Source organism: Cajanus cajan, chromosome 11 (assembly GCF_000230855.2).
Source record: "Cajanus cajan strain Asha chromosome 11, NIPB_CcT2T_4, whole genome shotgun sequence".
NCBI classification, from domain to species: Eukaryota; Viridiplantae; Streptophyta; class Magnoliopsida; order Fabales; family Fabaceae; genus Cajanus; species Cajanus cajan.
The window spans coordinates 33,967,285-33,986,301 of NC_138527.1; the positions used below are offsets into that span (position 1 = coordinate 33,967,285).

At 25.9% G+C, this 19,017-nt stretch overlaps 1 protein-coding gene across 2 annotated transcripts; it reads right to left on the reverse strand.

Moving 5' to 3' along the window:
• Window positions 1-809: 809 nt before the first annotated feature.
• Window positions 810-15,599, reverse strand: LOC109799797 (uncharacterized). 2 transcript variants are annotated; one of them, XM_020360428.3, is made up of 8 exons: window positions 15,061-15,599; window positions 10,900-11,433; window positions 10,548-10,664; window positions 8,581-8,715; window positions 7,749-7,796; window positions 7,585-7,647; window positions 3,112-3,542; window positions 810-1,679 (listed from the first exon to the last, which is right to left on the reverse strand). In XM_020360428.3, the coding sequence occupies exons 1-8, from the start codon at window positions 15,425-15,427 to the stop codon at window positions 1,098-1,100; spliced, it is 2,277 nt and encodes a 758-aa protein (XP_020216017.2). In that variant the 5' UTR covers window positions 15,428-15,599; the 3' UTR covers window positions 810-1,097. The 2 variants fall into 2 exon arrangements, with proteins under 2 accessions (XP_020216017.2, XP_020216016.2); XM_020360427.3 differs by having other exon boundaries at window positions 10,548-10,697.
• Window positions 15,600-19,017: the final 3,418 nt, after the last annotated feature.

The following is a 19,017-nucleotide window of genomic DNA, read 5'->3' on the forward strand; positions in this document are numbered from 1 at the left end:
CTTTTTGATGTTCAACTTAGTTAAGAAAATACTCTTTCTTCAATTGCTTCTCTCTTGTTTGAGATAAAGCCACAAATTTATCAAATGAAAAATTAAAAGTAGCAAGCGCATTATCTAAATGTTCGAATCATGATATTTTATAACATTTTCTTTGAATTTTATTAATTGTGAAGTTATTTTTCTTAAATCACATCACTTATAAAATATATTTTATAAGATTTTCTACATTCTTCTTACTTTTTTTTTCAAATACCCTCTTCTTTTGGGTAAAATCTTGTACGTTTTACAGGTGCCATTTACTTAAACAGTACATTACAGGTTTAATATATCACGTTGATTAATATTCAATTATATAATATCGTAAAAATTAAATACATTTAATTAATTTTTTTTTACAGAAATGCATTTAACTAAATATGTGTAAAATTAGTCAGTTTTATTTATATATAAGTTCAGAGAGAATATTTTATTGTAATTATTAATGTATAAATTTAACTAATTTTTTTAAATTGTTTAAAATTTGTATTTTTATTTAAATATAGGTTCAGATGAAGTATTTTATTGTAATTATTAGCGAATAAAAAGTATCATAGTGTTTGCATTATAGTTCATATCATTTTCTTTAATCGAACCCTTTCAAGAAAATTTCCTTAAACATGGGTATTTAAAAATAGTCTTTTATAGTTGATTGTTAAGTGATATTTTCATTCATCCTTTAGAAGATGAAGCAAATATATTAGCCTGGGTGGATTTGATATATGAAATTTGGCGCTTGTGTATCTCTAATTAAATATATAGTTATACGACTATTTTATAGTAAATCTATTCACCTAACATAAATTTTTGAGAACTTGATACATATATATTGTAGTCATAGGGGAGGGGTATATGTTATCTTCATTCTCTTCTTGATAACTCTACTATTACATACTTTAATTATTTGCAGAATCTATAATTACCTCAGTCACTCGTCCTAATGCATTGACAACAACTATATATATAGCTGATGGTTATCCAATTAGCTAGATGTTTATGATATCTATTAACAACACTAGAGTGCTGATCAACTCCAACATTAGCACCTTGCTACCCTTCACTTAATATGTAGCATAGACGGTAGAATTGAAAATCTCAAGGAAGAGGCGAAGCTGTGAAGGTACTAGAACAATAACTGGAATGCTCCCAAGTGACATGGCTGCTATTATAATCCTCTGATATCCCTTTAGCATCATAGCAAGGGAAGCACAAAATGCTACTATCATAGCCACCACAGACATGAAAAGGGTCACAAGGCCGAAAAGTAACTTCAATGGCAATGTCTTGAGGAAATCTTTCTCGGCATAACGAGACGTGAGGATCCCAATAAAAAGCAGGACTGAAGTGGAAGAAGTAAAGAGAGATATTGCATCTGCTATGATAAACAAAGTGAATATATCGTCATGCAAGAAGATGGGTGTTCCCGAATCTTGATTGTTTCCACCGGGGACAGTGAAAGCCGCGGCAAACATGATAGTAATGATGAGAGTACCAACAAGAGTAAAAGAACTAGCAGTGTCTTTTGCCCATTTCTCACCTGCTTTCACCATCTCTTCATGGCTTTCACTGAATATCTCACGGGGTTTCTTATCATCTGTATTTTTGTCTTCCTTACATTTAGGATGCACTATTTTCTCAACAGCCTGCAGTGATTTCATAATTTGCCTTTTAGGTGTAAAATAACAATGTACACTTAATCATAATCGTCATTACAATAGGTGTCATTATGATTATATAATTGTCATTATTATTATTATTATATTTATTATTATCACTGTTATTATACTTTTATTACAATCATTGTCACCATAGATGTATTTAACTTTTTTTGTGAATTCACTTTTAACTTATAACTATTTTTCTATCTTACGGCAGTGGTAGCAATAGTAACAATAATAGTAATAATACAGTAGTGGTGGTAATGACACTACAATAATAATGATCACAGGACAATATTAATATAGATACCTATAATGATATGTGATAACTTTATTTATAATATTTTAATTTAAATGTTAAAATTGAGTATTCTCATTCTCACATGAAAAATGACTATGATATTGTCATAGTATATGGTCCTTGTATATAGGGCTTTGCTAACTTATTTTTTTGTTAGAGTAATTTAGCAAGTTACACCTAGATGCATATAAAAATAATGTATTGCTAATGTATTCTTTTTAAAAAAAATGAGTGTATGTTAATAAATCTCGTCAGCATTTGCTAATTTACACTAAATTATTTTTAGTTTGAGTAAGTTAGCAAGTTATATCTGGATGTATTTAAAAATGAATTGTAGTTATAACTTGTTAACTTTCGCTAAAATGTTTGTGCAACCATATATATATATATATAGAGAGAGAGAGAGAAAGAGAGAGATTCCCTTACTTCAAGACTTATTCTACTTACTAAAATATTTTACATCAAATTTAAATGATCAAATTATTAAATTAAAATATTTTAATGTATAAATTAAGTCTACAAATTTTTTAAAATTTTGAAAATTATTTGATATTCCATTATGTTAATTCAAACTGAAGGATAATCATAAAAATATTCTATACGTTGATTTGAATCTATATAATTAAGTATTATATGATTTTTAAAATTTTAAAAAATTTGAAAATTTAATCTATGCAAACATTTAATTTAAAGGTTGAGTGTTTGAAATTTGATGTAAAATATAAATTATTAAGTGTAGTAAGTCTACTAACTCAACAACTTATATTCTACATCAAATTTTAAAAATTCAACTGTTGAATTAAAAAAAAATTAATACATAAATCAAGTTTACAAATTTTTAATAAATTTGAAAACTATTTGATATTATGTTATATAAATTCAAATTAATATATAAACATTTTCATAATTATTCATTAATTTGAATTAATAAATTGAAGTCTCAAATAATTTTTAATTTTTTTTTTTAAAATAGACTTAATTTATATATTAAAAATTTTTAATTTAAAGATTGAATTATTAAAATTTGATGTAAAATGTGAGTTATTGAGTGAAGTAAGTCTATCAATATTTATTCTTAAAGTAAGTGAATATATATATATATATAATAATAATAACCTTGAACCATTGAAGCTCCCTTTGCATTTGGAGAGCAGCACCGGATCTGCGATCAAGGTCAGAAGAAGGTCCAATATTTGCCGCCAAGTGCAACAGGGTATTGCCAAAAGCGTCTGCGCGGCATTTGATTATCTCTTTCCGTCCATTCACATCATTTATGAGTCGAAAAACATCTTTTCTACGATTCAGAATTGCATGAGAAAATATGCCTCTCTTGTTCTTATCAATGGCCCACAAGAGATCAGGATTGGCCCTGCTCATTGCATTTATGAACTCAATAATTCCAAGCTTCGCTGCTTGCAACATCGCATCATATGCTGAAGCCTCTTGGAGCTGTGATTCCTTATATTCTGAAACTCTCTGACACAAGCACTTCAATATTTCAAGAACTAGACAGTGGGTCTTTTTCTGTTCATATATTTCTCTAATTCCTGAGATGATTAATTGTGAGGACTCAGTGATGAAGTCATAAATTATAGTGAAATATTAAAGCACAAGGGGTTAAGGGAAATAATTTACTAGCAAGACTAATATATACACAGTAAACACTTGAATTAGCCACTAAATTTAGAAGACATTTCCATAGAAGTCTCTAAAATTAATTTTTTTTTTAAATACGTGAAGTATCATTTCACAATCATATTAGTCCATAAGTCAAAAAAATGTGTGACTAAAGTGATAAAATCAATATATATTTAAAAATATAATGAGTAGTTAAACTTAAGAACTTGTTTCATATATTCTAAATACTTATTTGAATATTTTTTTAAAAATTTAAATATTAATATGACAGTGTAACATTATCTTTTTGGGATGCTTATTTCGGTTGTATGGTTTATTTCGGTTGTATGGTTAAGTGATAAGTTGATGTTATTTAAGTTGGTTCAACTCTAAGAGGATTTATAGGAGGTTTTCTTGAATGAGACTCATAACTTCATGTTTTTAGAAAAACTCAAGAGAGTAGAGAGGATCATAACCTTTTCTTCTCCTCCTCATACTAAAGATCTTCCCTTTCTTCTTCCTTGTAGTTGAGTCAGGTGGCTAACCTTGAGATCAAAGCTGGTGGAGCTAAGATCTTGTCTCGAAGTCATACGAAGTTTTTCTTTCTTCCCCTTTTCTTGTTGTCTATTTCTCCAAGAGATAAGGGAAACTTGTGTTTTGGATTGTTGTAGATTGCTTGCTAGTATGCTTGATTTTTGGGGTGAGTGTTGTATTTTGTGGATCCTTGGTGTTCTTGGTGAAGAAGGAGGTTTGATGATGGCAAGTTGGTGTGTTGTTGTTGCATGTCTCATTGTCTTCAATTTATGAGTTGCATGTTGTTATAATTGGAAGATTTTGAGTTTGCAAGCAACATGTATTGTTGTACGGGTTAAGAGGATTTGAGGTTATTTTTGAGTTGCTAGATTTTCTCCAAGTCATGCATGTTTTTTGGGGTTTGGTCGCTTAGAGCGTCCATGAAGGTCGCTCAAAGTGAGCTTGGGTGGCTATTCAAAGATACTCTCTAACTTGAATCGCTTAGAGAAAATTCTAGTTGCTTTGAGCAAATTCTAGTCACTTAGAGCGAGTTGTCTAGTAGCTCCTAGCTAGTTGTAGGTAGCTTTTAGTTAGGTGTTTGGTCGCTCCAAGTTAGTTGTTGGTAGTTCCAAGCTAGGTGTTTGATAGCTCTAAGGTAACTATTTGGTAGCTTTGAGCTAGGTGTTTGATAGTTCCAAGCTAATTGTTGGTAGTTTACATGTTGCATGATGAAGATTTGCATGTAATTCTTTGAATGTTGATAGCTGAAGGATGATTATAAGTTGTTTGATGGATGATGTATGATGATGTCCATGTTGAAAGGTGTAAGTCAATTGATGTATGAGTTGTAAGATGCTAAAGTTGAACATGTTAACTTTAAGTTGTATGATGAAATGATATGTTGACACACATGAAGTTTGTAATTAAGTTGATGTTGTATGTGATGAAGTATTTGATGTAAAGTAGTATGTTGACAAAATGTTATAGTTGTTAAAGTTATAAGTTGATAAATGTTGAAAGGTGTATTAAGTTTTGCTATGTAAGTTGATTTATTTTAAGATGAGTTATGGTGTTAAGTTGTAAGCTAAAAGATATTTAAGTTGTAAAGATGTAAAGTTGTTAAGTTTTAAGTTGAAAGATGTTTAAGGTGTACAAATGTAAAGCTATTAAGTTGTAAGTTAAAAGATAATTAAGATGTGAAATTGTATGTTGTTTCTAGTTTATGCTAGTCATTGCTTCTAGTTTTATACAGTTCATTATTTCTGACCTTAGTGTTAGTCGTTGTTTTTAGTTTATGCTAGTCATTTTTTCTAGCTTTATGTTAGTCACTATTTTTGGCCTTATAGTGTTAGCCGTTGTTTCTAACTTATGTTAGTCATTGTTTCTAACTTTATGTTAGTCATTGTTTATAGCTTTAGTGTCAGCTATTATTTCTAGCTTAAGTCAGTTGTTGTCTCTAACTTATGTTATTTGTTGTCTCTAACTTCTATTAGTCTTTGTTTCTAACTTATGCTGACCGTTGTTTCTAGTTGTATGTTAACCGTTGTTTCTAGCTATGCTAGCCGATGTTTCTAGCTTCAATGTCAACCACTGTTTCTAACTTGTGCTAGTCACTATTTCTAACTTGTACTAGTCGTTGTTTCTACCTTATGTTAACTATTATTTTTAACTTTATGCTAGTCATTGTTTGTTGTTTCTGGTTTTATATCAATCATTGTGATTTGATAGGATTTAGCACTTAAACTACTCATCTTGTATATATTGTAGACAATCTTCATAGGTTGATATGTGTGACGACATATCAATTGTTTAAAGTTGTTTATGTTGTGATTGATGTTATGTTGAGGATGCTATACATATTGTAATTTGTATTAGTTGTTGAAAGTGGTGCTTAAAGTTGATTTAGTTGTCGAGATGTTTTTTTATTTTCAGTCAATTAATGGAATGTTGTTTCAGTTGATGTTATGTAGTTGAAATGCTAACCTAGTGTTAAGTTGTTATATTACTTGATGCTTTTAAGTTGACATGTTGTCACGTTGTGTTGCCTATATGCTAAGTTGTATGTTGTTAAGGTGGTTGAGTTGTAAATTCCATATTGTATGCTTTTTGTATTGTTAAATTGGACTTTGGGTCCTAGCTATATATGTTGATCATGTTGATTCTTTTGATATTTAACTTATCCTTACATGTTTCTTGGTGGTTAGACTACGATGATAATGTTTTTTATAGGAGTAAGGCAAGGTTAGTTGGAGGCAAACAATGGCTTTGGTGAAACCATGTTGGTGTTTGATTTTGCTATATCTGTTAGGTTAGTCTAGTGTAATTAATTTGTATAGATGTTTCTTGACCAACAATTAAGATTTTTATTTTAATAGCTGGATTACTATACATACATATACATATATATATATATATATATATATATATATATATATATATATATATATATATATATATATATATATATTAGTTTAGTTGACAACTATATGTATATATGTTATACTATGTTTATCTAAGTGTCATGATTATATTGATCATAAATAGTTGTAGTTTGATTTTCACTTGTTTGATTTTGTTGTATCTATTGGGTTAGTCTGATGTAATTAATTTGTATAGATGTTTCTTAACTAACAATTAAGATTATTATTTTCATAGCTAGATTACTATACATACATGCAATTATATATATGTTTTAGTTTAGTTGACAATTGTATGTATATATGTTATATTATGTTTATCCAAGTGTCATGATTATATTGATCATAGTAGTAATTTGATTTTCACTATTAGTTATTTGATTTTGTTAAATAAAAAAATAATAACAAGTCGTTATAAATAGCTCTTTCCAAATTAAATAATCAAAATATATATTTACTCAATTTAGATTAAATTATTCTCTAAACATAATTATTTTTTATCATTTAAATTTCTCAAAATACATTAACAAATGTAAAAGCATTAATTAGAGTAAATTATTGTAATAGTCACAAGGTTTCATCAAATTTCTTTAATATTTTTTATTATATATATATATATATATATATATATATATATTAACTTCACACCTAACATACCATATTATCAAGGGTTGTTTTCTATTTATTTGTGAAAGATATATTTATTAAGAAGAGAGTTATATCTTATTATATAATACGTATTTAGGATATTTACATACATCTTTGTATTGATAAAATATTATTAATTTTAAAACTAAACTAACATAATTTTAATTTTGGTCATTACTCTCAAAAACTTTTTATAAACGAAATTTGTGTGTATTTTACGAACTTTGTTTATAACGTAACATATTAATGGTGATTATTTAAGAAACAGAATACACTGTTTACCTTATAAAGAGTTACTGTGTAATAAATACAAAATACAAAATAAAAATAAATAAATAATAAAAAAAAACATAAGGGAAAATAGAGACAGCTTTAATGGGATGAGGGAACGTACCATCAGATAACTTCAAAAGTATATAAGTTTGAAATAGTAGATAAACGAATATAAGCAGTCGACCTGGAAAAGAATAATGAAAACACACACAAAAGAAGGATACAATGTTGATCAACATACGATGGCAGGGCACAGGATTCCTCAAAGAAATAGGACACACATACCTAAGAGCTTCACTGGGGGGAAATTCAAAGCCAGACCCCAAAACCTTCCTAAAGAAAAAAAGGAAGCAACACAAAATAAATTTTGGGTAAAGATAAACGTACATAGGTGTATGAAAAGGGAGAAATAAAGATAGAAAATGATAAATAAAAATTATTTTGATACACTAATAAAATTTTATTTTAAAATTCTAAAATAATAAATAATTTTCTATAGTAAATAAATATTATTTATTTAATTAATTAAATTATTAAGTGAATAAAAACAATTAAATCATTAAAAATTATTATTCACTATTTATTATTACAATTTTTATTCACTATTTATTATCCATTAATTTTACAATAGCATAGCCCCTAATTTACTTATTTATTTAAATTAACACAATGCATTTATAACAAACTTTGAAATTAATTACAATCTAAACTACTAAATTTTTTAATCAATGACTATAAATGCACTTAATTTATTCCCTAATACACACTACACTCCCATTATATTGAAGCTAACTTTGTTCTTAAAAATAGTAATGAACAGAATATTCTTCACCATGCCAAATCATTATGTTAATTTTGTAGTATGATAACACAGCTGAAAACGTCTCCAGGTTGCTGCGAGAGTCTTATATTTAAGTACGAGTTTAATTTCATAAATAAAAATAGTATAACGTTGTTTTACATTATCATTGCGTGCGGCAGCTTATTTTCTTAAAATGTTATCTCTACCAAAATCATATATATTTAATTATATGATAAATAAATTATTAAAGAAATATGGTAGATATATTTAAGACGGCATGCAATTTGTTAGAGAGAGAGTGCAATCCATTCAGACCTGTGAGGGAGTGAGTATGTTGGGCTTTGTCTTGAGCCACATGAAGGTCTTCTACTTGAGTAACATCTGGTACAATCTTAATGCTTATTCCGCACGACCTTCGCAGCTTTATCTCTGATCTTTCTAATATTAAAACTGAAAATGGAAGTAAATCGATCGGTAGCAATGTGGAATTACTTGAGCTTTCAGACTATGGATTAGATTGATCTAATAGATCTAAAAGAAACACTTAAAACATGCAATCACCTGGTAAGGGATGAAAAATAATTCCTCGATTAACTTACTTTACTCAATATATCTAATTTTTTTATTAAAAAAAATTATTTTATTAATTTAAATTAATATATAAAATATTTTTATAATTATCTATTTTTTTTTATAAAGATAGGAAAGATTACAAAGATGGTCGCAATGAGGATTGAACCTAGGTCTTCATGCTTCTAACTACTCCAACCCCTTCCCACCCAACCACTAGGCTAACCCTAGTGATTAATTATCTGTTTTGTTACTCTATAATAAGTAGACCTCATATATAAGAAGGGATCAAATTACTTTAGATAATTCTTAATAGAGTTACTATACCTAATAATTCATGATATATGTTGAATTTTAAGAATCTAACTATTAAATTAATAGGGGATGTTTGTTAGGAGGAAATTTGTTTTCATAGTCATGAATTATGATTCCTGAGAATTACAAATCATAGGAATCATGATTGTTGGGAGTAACTAAAATTTATTTATTTACTCATGAAGGTTCTTAGAAATATTCATACAATATTCTCAAAAATTAAAATTTTTTATATTTAGTTAGAATAGTATATTCTAGAGTATATAAATATTTTTTATAAAAATATATTTTATTAAAATAACCTCATCAGATATATTTAGTTACTCAAATCTTATTACAAAAATAAAACATTAAACTTTTTATTATGATATAATAAATTTTTGAAGATAATAAAAATTTAATTACATATATAAACAATTTTTTATATAATAATATTTGCATTTGATAAAAAAAATATATTATTTTTAAAAAGTTAAAAATTTATAGTTAAAATTATTTAAATACATAATTAAAAAAAAGAAATAAACAAAAAGATGTTACCTTATGATTAAGAAGGATAAAATTATATTATTTCATTTCATTCAAAAAAATTAAAAATAAATAAATAAATGTTAACAAATATCATTAAATTATAAAAATAAAATATACTTTAATAATATTATTAAAATTAACAAGGTTAAGAAATAATGATATACAAGAAAGAGAGAAATAGAGATATGAGAGTAAAAGAGGGAGAAAGAGAAATAAAAAGAGAGAGAAGAAGTCAAGAAAGGCGAGAGAAAAAGAGTTAGATAAATATAAAAGAAATTCAACTGTATATTTTTTACTTTTAAAAGAGATATCGTAGTCTTTTACATAATTAAAACTTTCTCTTATAATTGGAAAAGTTGAATTTCCAACCCCCTTCATGAAAATATTTTTGTGAAAAAATGAGATAAAAAGATTTCCAAATTTCCAAAGAACCTTTTTTTTTTTAAGTAGATATCAAATATGGATAATTGATATTCTCAATCTAAGATTCTAGGAAACTAAAAATTTCTCATCTATCAAATATCACTTAAGAGTTATTAATGTATAAATCAAGTTTACAAATTTTTTTAAAAAATAAAAATCATATAATACTTCGTTAAATAGATTCAAATTAATAAATAAAATATTTTTATAAATATCTGTTAATTTAAATTAACAAAATAAAGTATCAAATAATTTTTATATTTTTTAAAAATTTATATAAACTTAATATATTCATATATTAAAAATTTTTAATTTAACTATTGAATCATTAAAATTTAACATACATCATGAATTATTGAGTGAAATAGATTTAGGAATAATTACTCTTAAAGTTGTTATATATATATAAACAAAGAAGAAAATGATAAAATGTGACAACTTACTGTTATAGATGAGTTTTTGTAGACGTCCGAATCCGCAGCCACTAGGAAACACTGAAGGCATGCGTGCCAGTGCGTATAAGGGCCGAAGGCTATTGGATTCATGAGTAAGAGGCAATTCTGGAATACGATGAATTAAGCTCAAAGCCACATCTAGCATATCAACAAACCAACTTTTATTTGATCATATATGTATATTAGTACAATCTGAATTTCATCTATAAAAAATTAATTAGTACAAAATTAATGATAATCCAACATTATCCCTACTTACCATTAAATTTCAATTAATTATTAATTACTTAATTATGAGTTACTATTATGAATATTGACGTAGTAAAGTGTTATTGCTTACCGAATATTTCAGCTGTAATACATCGTGTAAGGAGCAAAACCCCGTAGTGGGAATTTTCGTGGTTGAAGGCATGTAACTGAGTTCTACAGTAAAGATAGTGAGTCATCTGTTGGTAAAGATAACGAGTCATTTGTTTGTGTCCCTTAGCAGCTGAAAGAAGAACAGGAATTTCACCACGTTTTGTCTTCATGACTAGAAGCTCTTGCCCTACTCTCTTCTCTACCATGCACTTTGCAACGTCAACATTTCCAGTTAAATCAGCAGCAAGTGCAAGAGCAGTGTAATCAAAGTTGTCTTGCATTTTCATTAATTTATCTTTCCCTAACTTTACCAAATTCTCCACAATGTGTTCATGACCAGCAATTACGGCAACATGAAGAACAGACCTTCCCATAGAAGAGGTGGAATATATAGCCTTATTATTGTCATCCTTATTGATATCCTTATTGATGATTGATCTTGCATGATCCCACTCACCACTTTCCACGTATCTATGCAATGGTTTATTGTGAAGGAGACTATCGTCTACCCAACCTGCCATGTAAACCATGAAACAAACAAATTATTATGGAAACTAAATAAACATTTCATTAGGAAAAACAGTTTAAAACAATGTTCCCATCCGTAACCTACGTATAAAAGTTAATTAAACAATTTCTCATTTCATTATCTCCTTTTTATTATTTTTCCTTTATTTATTAAAACAACACACAGACATGGGTGTTAATGTCTAATCATTATGTATAAATATTACTAATTTGCTTTACCAACATATTATCAAATGTTGTAGATAGTTCATGTTGCTAAAGATTTTTAATAACATTTTTATATAATTAGGCAACATTTTTTAAATATTAGCAAAATAGTATTTTTATAACATTTTAATGATGTTGTCAATATTTTGTTAATTTTATAAAATAATAATTTAGATATATTACTATCAATTATTATATTTTTATGCCTCTTAAACTCCTAGGAGTTCTTTGAGAGAAGATTAAAGACATTCTTAATTAGTTACCACTAATTATATATAAAATATCAAATTTTATTTATCTTAAGTATAACTATATGGTTATATATACTTTTTATGATTCATTAATCTATTCAATGTGAGACTTTAATTATGAGTAATAATTAGAGATAAGAAAAATATTTTTTTACTCGATGTGGGACTTTGATTTTAGAAGCAATTATAGTAACATTTTTCAAAAAAAAATGTTGCAAAATAACCTATGTAAATTTTTTTTACTTGATATGAGACTTTGATTTTGAAAACAATTAGAAAGAATAATATTGAAATAAAAAATATTACTCTATCAATAATGATATTATTTTTTAAAAAGTGTTGCAAAATAACATATTTATTTAATATATAATAACATTTTAACAAATGTAAACAAGAAAACGTTGCTAAAGCTAGTAGTGAATGTTTTGGGGAAAGCTAATTTTTCATCTTTTAGTTATATTTTTTTAGAAAAATTGTAAAACAATTTGAATGTTTCAAATAAACTTTTATATATTAAATATAAATCTATATTTTACACGAGATTATTTTTATGATTTTTTCAAGAAAATAATTTATAGGAATTCTTTTAACTTCTTATTTAATTGTATTTTTATTTATCATAATTATTCATGAATCAAATATTAATATTTTAAAATAAATTATTAGTAAATAAATAAAAATGTGTTATAATATAAATTATTTATAATAGAATTAAAATATAATTTATATATTTAAAAATATTTATTAATATAAATTTTAAAATATAATTTATATATTTAAATATTGTTTGTTTTTATATATAATTTATTATAAATTTTTAATTTTATATATATATATATATATTGAACATGCATTTATATTGTATAGATTAAAATACTTGTAACTTAAATTTATAAAAATATTTTTAAAAAGTTATAATATAAAATTAATTTTTTACTTTATTAAATGAAATGAAATTATTAAAATAATTTAATTTTTTATTTGTGAGAAAATGACAAATATCACAAATAAAAAGTTAAAAATAAGAATAATTTAGTTTTTAATTACACAAAAGTAGCTTTTTCCTTCTTTTCGCCCAAAATGGACGGATTAAAAGAAGTATTGGGCCACGTTTTATTTTATATTGTTGATTCCTTTTCGACATACCAATCGCGGTGGAAGATCTTTTTATTTTTATTTTTATTTTTTTCTTTGATTATTTATATTTTTAATGCTTAAAATGGTAAATAGGGATAACATTTCATGACTATTGATAGGGAGTCAATGAAATACTGAAAATTTTTAGACCAAGTATTACTTTCTATTTAGTGATTTGTTGAAGTTTAGTTGTGCCTAATTTAAGATTTTACTTTTCAACTTGAAACATAAGTCTACTAAAACAATTTCACCTCTAGTAATAAGGAATCTCCTCGAATAGGTATATCTCCTAAAGTAGAATTTTATGGTCACTAGGGTGTTGAACTTGTGTCATTAGAAACACAAATTCGACCTGGATCTTGTACCATTTGTGTCAACTCACGATGATTTTAAAGTTTAGTGTAGTAAAAAAAAGTGAAAATACAAAAGTAAAATAAATGAAATGAATGGTTATTTTCTTTTAATATAATAATTCTTTATTAAAAATATGAAGGATGAAAATGAAGAAAAAAAAAACTTTTAAAATTATCTTTAGAATAATTTGATCAGGCATGAAATATCTACATGCAAAAGCAGTTACTAATCTCTATTGGACATCATAAACGTACATAAAATAGATATTCTTCTCTAAGCATAGTCTATATTATACACAATGCTATGATTATGACGGTATTGATTTCCTTCCTTCCTTTGCGGTAGTTATTGATTAGTGGAAATATTTAGTTTTTGAATTGTTCTATTTAATGTGAGTGTAGAAATCATATAAATAATAATTTTTAATTAATTGATTCTTTAAAATAATCAAAAATATCAAACAAAAGAATTATTTTTCCGATACATATTCATCTAGTGTCATTATTTTATTTTACATAATGTTTGGTTTGAGAGAAAGGGAAGAGGAGAAAAATGTTTTTATAAACCTTTATTGTTTGGTTAAAATTTTTGAAGGGAAGATAAGTTAAGGGAAGCAAAATTCATTCTCATCTAATTTTAACTTTCCTCCAATATTGAGGAATTTGGATATAAGATAGGAATTTTAAAAATATTTTTAAATAATTTCAAAAATATCCTTATATTATTTTTAATTTTAAATTTACAATAATACAAAAGTAAATCAGTTTTTTTTAATAAAAAAATCTCTCCTTATAAATTAAAAAAAAATTCATTTTTCCTCTGATTCCTTTTTTTTTCAAAGAAACAAAATTTCTAACTCCTCTCGTTTGGCTTTCCTTTCCCTTCTATAATGTAGGAGATGTTTTTAAGGATTCTCAAAGAGTTTTTCTTTTTTTAAGATTTTGTTTACTTGGTTTTCCACGAAATCACTTTCATGACGAGTGAGCTAACTTTTTCATGTTGAAAAAAAAAAATTATCGTGACAATAAGGATATGTTTGTTTAAATTTCATTTTTTTTTAATATTTTCTTAATTAAATTTAGCAGATTTCTATTTTTTTAATGTATTTGTATAGATTGTTTTTTCTTAAATGAACAATTTTTTTTAAAAAAAATTAATAAACAATTCTTACCTACCTTTTAAAGAATTATTTAAAAAAATATTTTTTTCACTTTTTTTAAGTTAAACAAATGAGTCCACTGTAAATAAAAGTTTGAGGAAGTTCTATTAGAACTAAATATATAAAAAAAATTGATTGTCAAGAAAAATATTTAAATTTTTTTAAAATTATTTATCGTCAACCAACATATGATTAATTATTTTTAGAGATTATAATTTTCATAATTCATGATTATTAAGGATTATCCTGAACATTAAAAAAAAAAAAAAAAAAAAAAACTTTCAACTGAAGGCATCCGAAGCAGCTGAAAATTTCTGGTGGTTCCATACTTCGATAAGAAAGATTTTTGCCATATTTGATTTTGCGACCAGATCTCAAGCAGGCTGCTTTATAAAGAACACTATTCTTTCTAAAAGACACAAGAAAAGCAAACTTTCTTGTTGAAATAGAAGTGAAGTTTCTTTTCTTAAATGGAAAAGTAAAAGCTCAAAAGTTATATACACACCTTGTTCAATATCTGGATCAGCTTTTAATTGTGAGCTGTATAACGCAGATAATCTGTTCCAAGCTTCCTTTGCCGTTTCAAGGTCTCTAATGTGAGTAAGTATCTCAGATCCACATGCTAGCTGAATAATATGCAAAGCCTTAGCATTCCTCTTCTTCCAATTAGAAACACTTGTACTTTTAGGTTTAACACCAATTTCAGAAACAGTTTTAGATTTCACACTAATTTCAGAAGCATTTGTCACAATGTCGTCCCACAGATTTTCACCTATTAGATAATTCCTCACAAGAGCACTCCAGTTCTCGTAGTTATCTCTTCTGAGGGCTTCCAGAACTATTCCACTTGCTGCGATGCTTGTACCTGCCATTCTGCTAGTTCAACTCCTGATCAGTGCCACTTTTCGATCTTTTCATGGAAAATACTCCACTTAATTTTCTTTTGTATGATAAGTTCCAGAACTATATGTTAACCTTTTCATGGGACAAGAGAATATAAACAAAAGGAAACATGAAATAACTGTAGCATCCGGTTCCACCTTTAACCGTTTAAAATTTACTTATGTCTTAGTTTTATAATTTAATGTATAACAAATATTTTGATTGGTGAAGATTTCTACTCTTCAAATTCATTTCAGTTACAGAGAATCTAATTCTTGAAGAGATGGTTTGGTCGTAATTAAGAAAATTGTCTCTTTCGATTCATGAGACAGGGTTGTGCAGAAAAAAAAAAAAAAGCTAAATAAAACCAAATCAAATCAATCCTAGACTTTATTTGGAGGAAGGAAGGAAATGGAAGAAAATAAATATGATTTATTGAAAAATAGATCAGAAATAGAATACAGTAAAATTTATAATTATTTGATAGGATAGAATTAGATAAAAAAAATAGAGTGAAGATAATTTTTTAATTAATTTATATTGAATTAAATTAAATTAATAAATTTTAGTATATTTATTATTTTTATTATTATTTCAATTATTTATTATTATTATTATTATATTTAATTTTTTTTTACTTTTATATTTAAATTATTTATTTTAAAAATTAATTAATAAAGATCATATAAATGTTTACTATTACATAATTACCAAAAAAAAATGAATATATACTATTACATAAAATAATTAATTGTGTTTGCTATATATATATATATGATCATGTTTCATGAAGATAAAAAAAATTGAAGTTATATCATTACCGATATCTCCCATCCTCCCAAATTAGCATTCCTAAATGGATGATCAAAAGCATTATATCATTCATTAAACAAAGGATATCTATTTTAGAAGTTATCTTTGTTATTCATTTTTATTTATGACTATTTTACTAATTTTATTAACTATAAACTATCTCACTTTATTTGTCACCTATTAATTTCAGTTTATAGTTTAAAATTATTATACTTTTTAATAACACAACTCACTCTTCTTATAGTTATATTTTATACATGGTAATTTTGTTGTATATATTTTTATCCTATTTTTCCTTTCAAAATAATTACATCATTATTCAACTACAAATAATAATAGAAATAGGATTTGTGATCTTCATAAGAATTATAGTCTTGGATATTATCTTTCCAATGACATTAAAATCACTCAATAAAAAGGGCTTAAAATTCAAGATATAATCAAATTAGTAAACAAAGATCAAATTGTCAACACTAGTTTTATTTTTGTAATTTTGAAGTGTAGTAAATGGTAAAATTAACACTTGAAGTTCACATATAAGTTGTAGATAATTATCTTATATTTATAATTATCTAAGATCAACTTAATAGCATAATTAAAGTCTTAGATATTGCGTTTAGATCACATAATTAAGATCAAAGAAATTTAAGATAAGAAAAGACAATTTGTGAATTATTTTATCTCTTAAGTGTTTAATCTTGAGAAGGGTTTAAGATACTTATATTAGTAGTTAATAAAAAAGAATGCTTAAGAGAACTATTGTGAATGAGTAATGGATTGATATAATGAATTTGTAGAATTTATATTTGTGAGAACTCATGCTTGAGACATTGTGATATAACATTCTTATGCTTGTTGCGAGTAAGTCCAAGCAGTGGCCCAATAGTGTGAAATACAAGTTATGTTTCGTCATTTGTAAAGTCTAGTTAGGTGAATGTCTACTCTTGCCTAACAACATAATAAACATGACATGCGTGGTATGCATCTTTGGTTTAATGTGTGATATGTTTGACTCTATGCATTCATGCATCATTTTTTTTGGGGTTAAAATGTGAGTATATGTAGGAGGGTCCCTATGGTCTTCTATCTTGGACTTAAGGATGTTATGATGAGAAACCTCTTATCTAAGAGTAGGATGAGAGACAACCATGATCAGTTGTGATACTCAAACTAGCTCCTGATAGATACTTGTTTTACTAAGAGTGGATTACATGTATGATTACCCATTGTATGAAAATCTTTGTCCATGTTCTTCAAAACTGCTTCATATGCATGCACCTTATGCATATGGAGATTAAGAGCATACTAGTCCATGAGTCTTGTGTGGTGAGATTTTGATTGTGTTGTGCTAAGGGTGTGATGTGTGTTGGGTGATTTTAGATATTGCATGTTCTCTTTCTATGAGCATTATACATGTGTGAAATGTATTTTCAATCTCTTATGTTTGTGTTATGCTTTCTTGTTTGAGTTGAATGTCATTGCTAAGTGCAGATCAAGTAGATAGCTTTGATCCTGAGAGATGAAACTTAGGCTTTAGTTTATTTGATGGAACTGCTCTATTTAGTGTGTCATTGGAGTTTAGAGGTGTAATTACTATACTTAATTTATTTGTGTTCATTTCATGTGGATAATAATGACTTTGGAAGTTTATATTTTATATTTACATTTTTCTAAACTTGTAAAGGTTGTTTTAATGCCAAACTATCTTTATTCAAAACTTATTTTAATATTTGATTATGAAGTTTTATACGTGAAAAGTTTGATGTGAATCATTTCACCTATTAGTATTAATTATTATTTATAAATTTTCTTATTTTATGATTATATTATAATAAAAACGTTTTGAAATAGAAGAATATCACACATATATATTGTTATCTTTTATTAAAATTTGAACTTAAATATTATATTATGCTTAATTTGAACTTTAACATATACATTAAATGTTAAGATCTTATAATGTTTATTTTAATTTTTAAGGTTTTAAAATCATATTATTCTATTTATTAATATTATTAATTTTACAATTATTTTATTAAAATCAATTTGATTATTATTGAACTGCTATTGAACTTTGAATGAATACATAAATTAATTCTATAGTTAGTATTGTTTTAGAAATATTATATCCAATTCTACCCATGTCTATTTATTATTATGGGTGGTAAAATTGGTCATGGCCTACAAGGTAATTTGCTAGCCTGCTAAAAATTGATGGCTCAAACTAGGTATCCTAGTCCGCCAGCTTGTTTAGCTCGTTTTACTTAATTCGTCAAGCTGATAAGTTAAATGGCAGGGTAGAACGGACTAACCCACCAACCTGCCTATATTTTTTTTAAATTTTTTTTATTTATTATTTTTAGTATAAGTTTAATTAAGTCACTTTAAATTTATTTTGTGTTATATGTGTTTTGTTGTGCAACAACTCTATTGAGTATTTGATTTATTTTATTATATGTAATTTGATATTTGTTATGTAATAAATTAAATCAAATCAGTTGTAATTTGATATTTTTTATTATTTGGGGAATTGATTTATATAGGTTCTTTAAATATTGAGAAAAAAATTATGTTAGAAGAGTAATTCAAAATAAATATAAAAAAAATTATCCCTTTTTGTTATTTTTTATTTTATTTTTAAATTTTTTTTGTAGAATGGCCTACTAACCTGTCCTTGGTGAGATGGGTCGAAGTGTTCGACCCATTTTGTCATCCCTATTTCTTTTGATGTGCTTGAACATTTATTTAGAATGAATTAGAAGAAAAG

Coding starts and splice junctions, on each gene's coding strand:
- LOC109799797 (XM_020360427.3), bottom strand. CDS start 15,427: ATGGCAGGTACAAGCATCGCAGCAAGTGGAATAGTTCTGGAAGCCCTC. Junction 8,716..10,547: donor ACAAAAACTCATCTATAACA/GTAAGTTGTCAC, acceptor TTCCATTTTCAG/TTTTAATATTAGAAAGATCA. Junction 7,648..7,748: donor CCCCCCAGTGAAGCTCTTAG/GTATGTGTGTCC, acceptor ATTCTTTTCCAG/GTCGACTGCTTATATTCGTT.